The sequence below is a fragment of the Ictidomys tridecemlineatus genome, chromosome 4 (assembly GCF_052094955.1).
Source record: "Ictidomys tridecemlineatus isolate mIctTri1 chromosome 4, mIctTri1.hap1, whole genome shotgun sequence".
Taxonomy (NCBI): Eukaryota; Metazoa; Chordata; class Mammalia; order Rodentia; family Sciuridae; genus Ictidomys; species Ictidomys tridecemlineatus.
This window is the reverse complement of record NC_135480.1, coordinates 17,734,363-17,739,067: the sequence shown is the minus strand read 5'-3', so window position 1 is coordinate 17,739,067 and position 4,705 is coordinate 17,734,363. Positions and strand designations below refer to the sequence as shown.

The 4,705-nt window shown below is 36.6% G+C and overlaps 1 protein-coding gene across 1 annotated transcript; it reads right to left on the bottom strand.

The window, feature by feature from the left end:
* Positions 1–964: 964 nt before the first annotated feature.
* LOC101968548 (olfactory receptor 4C15) lies at positions 965–1,900 on the bottom strand. Its single transcript, XM_021729651.3, has one exon. The coding sequence runs from the start codon at positions 1,898–1,900 to the stop codon at positions 965–967; it is 936 nt and encodes a 311-aa protein (XP_021585326.2).
* Between the last annotated feature and the right edge of the window lie 2,805 nt (positions 1,901–4,705).

Below are 4,705 nucleotides of genomic sequence, written 5' to 3'. Positions count from 1 at the left end.
GACATAGAGATATTTTCACTAAAAGCTGGGGCCTGGTGGGAAATTGCACTCTGAGGAAGGAAGAGTACCTAAGAACTAGCTTTGCAAATTTGTTTTATGGGGCCTTGTAGGAGTTCTGTGTTTGGGATTGAGGTCAAACTTCGTGATTGTGACATGCTTGGTAACTAGGAAGTTTCTGTATAAAGACACAGAATACACAGTAGTGTCCTCAGGGTAAGGGGGCTCTGTGTTTGTACTAACCTGGACCTTATCTCAGTTAGCTGGCACTCAGGGTTAAATGAATGCTACTTAGAATGTAGTCATGCTAATGGGTAATATGTAACCTTTTGGTTTTTTTTATGTTTATTTTTTTAGTTGTAGTTGGACACGATACCTTTATTTCACTTATTTATTTTTATGTGGTGCTGAGAATCGAACCCAGGGTCTCACACCTGTGAGGTAAGCCCTCTACTGCTCGGCCACAACCCCATCCCCCTTTGCGGGGTTAATAAATGCAGCAGCAGAGAGGAGCAGCCACTTCTTTTGTCTGCCACCTTTGTCTGCCTGCTTGTACCCCTTGTGTGTGTTTCTGTCTTTTGTTTACCTCTCCACAGGTTTTCTCCACAGATATTCTTTACAGGGTCTCATAATAGTGAGCTAAACTATAGGGAGATTATCAATTGTTCAAGGCTTCTGAGTTGTCAGAGGCTTCTTTGTGCACTAAGAAGATACAGAGCTAGAAACTTTTTTTTTTTTTTTGCAGTTATCCCACTGTTGCATGGTATTAAGAACATTCTGCAATTATCCTGTGATACCAAGGAGACCCATTGTCCTGAGACATCAGATAACTTTTAGAACCAGAGCACAGAGTCAAGGTTGATCATGTCCTTACCTTTGGCACAGAATGTTTCCCAGGCTTGGCTTTTGCCTACACCTCAGGATTAGCAGATGACCTGAGGCTCATTTGCTCTCCAAAGTACTGTATTTATTTTCCCTTAAAAACCACCACCAATCTGCTCCACATTTTTCTCATGGCATTTTTCACTTCCTTGTTTCTTAAAGTATAAACTAAAGGATTGAGCAAGGGAGTTAGGATGGTGTAAACTATTTCTACTTCTTTGTCAAAGGGGAAGGAAGATGAAGGCCGTGCATATATAAAGATGCAGGGGACAAATAACAAAACCACAACAGTAATGTGAGATCCACAGGTGGACAGAGCTTTCCTCCGCCCTTCAGCACTGTGTGTTCTCAGGAAGAACAAGATGACACCATAGGAGACAAGCAATAAGGAGAAGTTGATGATGCAGATTAATCCACTGTTGGCAAACACCAAAAGGTTAAAGACATGAGTGTCAGTGCAGGCCAGCTTCAATAGTGGGTACAAGTTACACATGAAATGATCGATAACATTAGGCCCACAAAAGGGCAAATTGAAGGTAAAGAGAATCTGTATGATGGAATGCAAGAAGCCCCCTGTCCAGGTCACGCCCACTAAAATGCAACAGAGCTTCCAGTTCATGATGGAAGAGTAGTGCAAAGGCTTGCAAATGGCCACATAGCGGTCATAGGCCATGGCCGTGAGTGTAATCATCTCTGCCCCACCAAAGAAGTGTCCAGCAAAGAGTTGAATCATGCATCCTTTAAAAGAGATGGTTTTCTGCTTATACAGGGAGTCTGCAATCATTTTTGGTGTGATGGCAGAGGAGAAACCTGCATCCTGCAAGGACAGGAATGCCAAGAAGAAGTACATAGGGGAGCCCAGCAGTGCAGGGCTACAGAAGATGGTAACTACAATCAGCATGTTGCCTACCATAGTTGCAATGTAGACCAACAAAAACACAACAAATACTATTCTCTCAATAGTAGGATTCTGTGAAAGCCCCACGAAGACAAATTCAGTTATGAAGCTTTGGTTTTGCATGGTTTCCAAGGAAAGGGTGAAATTACAACATTGTTCCTGTAAATCTGGAAATGTGATAAAAAAAAATTGCTGCAGACCAATTGATAACATAATAATCACCAAGAAGTTGAGGGCTTGTTATTTTGAGTGCTGCTTATTGAGGTATTATCTTTTAAATCACAAAAATAGATATGTTTGAAGGTAGTAGTCAGAGATCTAAAAACATAAAGACTGGGATGAACTAGTGAATACTTCAAAATGGCAGAGGTTTAATAAGGGGAAAGAAAAGCATCCACAGTTGTTAAAGAAGAGAAGTTTATATAAAAAGTGCCATCTCAATCATTTAATAGTAACTTTCTGGGTGAATTAGTGATAGCCATTCTGAAACTGAACCCAAGCTATGAGAGAAGGAGGACTGTGATTTACTAACTATGCTTGTCCTGGTCATACAACAGTGGTAACTACCAGGTCATCCATTATCTGGAAACAGTCTCATCTATAAAAGGAAGAAGAAAAACATAAACTTTAAGTAGGTCTCAGAAATAATGACTTATTCTCCAAAAATATTTCTTTAAAAATCTAAAGTGAATTGGCTTTTGAAAATTGATGTCTTCTTCTTCTTCTTCGTTTTGTTTTCATAAAAGGAGGACTCATGGGAAAGTTTCCAGGTCCATAATACACACAAGTTAATAATGCATAATCCTGAGTGTCTTCCTGATTCCTAAGTGATGTATTCAAGACCATCCATGCTGAGGGCTCACTGTCTAGAAGCCAGTCTTTGTTAGATGTTATCATACCAATTTTAGTAATGGGAAATGCAAGATTAACAAACGTATGTTAAAGCAAACAAAAGATGCTTGATATGGCATGTCACCCAGCATCTCTGTCCCCACACATAAATCCTTTCCCTTGAATCAACAGAAAAGGAATGGGGTTTTTCTTTTCCAGCAATAATTTTAGTACAGGCTAACTTCCATAGTTTCTCTTCAGTTGTCAACCTTGTCTGATTCTTTTTTGATGTTTGAATGAGGCAGCTTAATGAAAGAAACCCAACAAATAATGTGAAATGAGAATGGATGGCCAATCCCCTAAACATGCAAACCAGCAACAACCACATAGGTAAGAACATGTCACCTGTCAGCCATAGTCTAGAGCTTAGTTAATCATTTGCCAGTGCTTACTACAACAAAACCCACTCTGATCAGGTATATCTCAAGATAAAGTTTTCAAATTGATGAGGCTTTCTTGTCAGGCAGAGATGTTCATTTATAGCTTACCTACTCATCTTCCAGGATAATCATGAGGTCAAATTCAAAAATGTGGAAATGTTACTTATGATGACAAGCCCTTACCAATTTCACTTAATATGTGCTCACTTGAAGAAGCTAGCTCCCTTGTTTGCAGAAAGCTCCTCCACAAAGCATTCAGATAATTGCTTCAACTCTTGAATCAGAATTCACAGACAGATTTTCATAGAATGATATGTCCTCACCTGTACATATAACTGAAATATATCAGTGAAATAGCATGTGTGTCTATATAAATTTTTACATGTATATATATACATACATATGCATATACACCCATATATATAATTTTATTGTTTTTTTCTACTGATACATAATAGTAAAATTCATTTTGATATGATTATACAAGCATGGAATATGTCTTGTACTAATTAGAACTCCATTGTTATGGATGTACATGAATGTGGAGTTTATTATGATGTATACATACAAGAATACAGGAAAATTGATTCTGATTCATTCTTTTGTGTGTATGTATGTGTATGTGTGTGTCTATAAATGAGGATGCATTGAACACTGAATGAATGATGAGTTTTAGGTAAGAATAAATAATGAACAGTTTCATGATTCTGATTAAGAGTTAGAAATAATTTATTTTTTAGAATTAACTAATATATATTTCTGAAAATTAATATTTATTTGTTCACTTACCTTAAAATAATTATTTCCAATTTATTCACTGTTTATTCTGATGAACATCTGTACTTTGAGTCCATAGCCATTTACAGCATAACAGTAATATTAAAGAAACTCTGAAAGCTCATTGAATCAGTTGGAAACCACTGATTACAGAATAAAGAATAAATTACAGCAGCATTCATCATAGCCTAGGACCAAAGCAAGAAAGACAAACAAAGAAAATGAGTGAGAACATCAACACAAGATTTATGTAGACCTGGGTTCAAATCCTGTTCCTCTATTTATTCTTTGACCAAGATTGTATTACTTGAAATTCTTAAAATTCTGTAAGCCTATGATCTTACTTTTGCTTATGGTTTAGTAAGAAAGTCTATCAATAAATTTCTTTTGGATATCAGATGGTTTATAAACATAAAAATGCCAGTGGTCATTAGCAGTGAATAAATAATATTTTTAAATGCACTACACTTTTGAATCTCCCTAGTAGCCCCTGAATATGTTATTGTGGACTCAGAAGCACATGTTTCCGTGCCTTCTTCAGATTGCTTCTTTGTGAAAGTAAACCAAATGGAGTGGGAAGTTGAAGAAAGGGTCCTAAATTAATCTAATAATTACACAAATCTATCTCTCCAGTTCCTTTTTTGGGTGGTCTAAAAGCAATATCATTGCATAATTAAAATGTCATTGGATATAAACAATATCAAACCCTTATTTTCCTGATGGGAGTAATTCCAAATGTTAGTATTAAAACTGACAAAGGAGACTATGTTGTTCACCTGGATTATGAGCACAATGTTTAGAATTTTAAAACTTTAACTAGTTTTATCTTAAAAAAGATTTGTTGTCATGGATTGAATCCTACAATATCAAAGGGAAAATC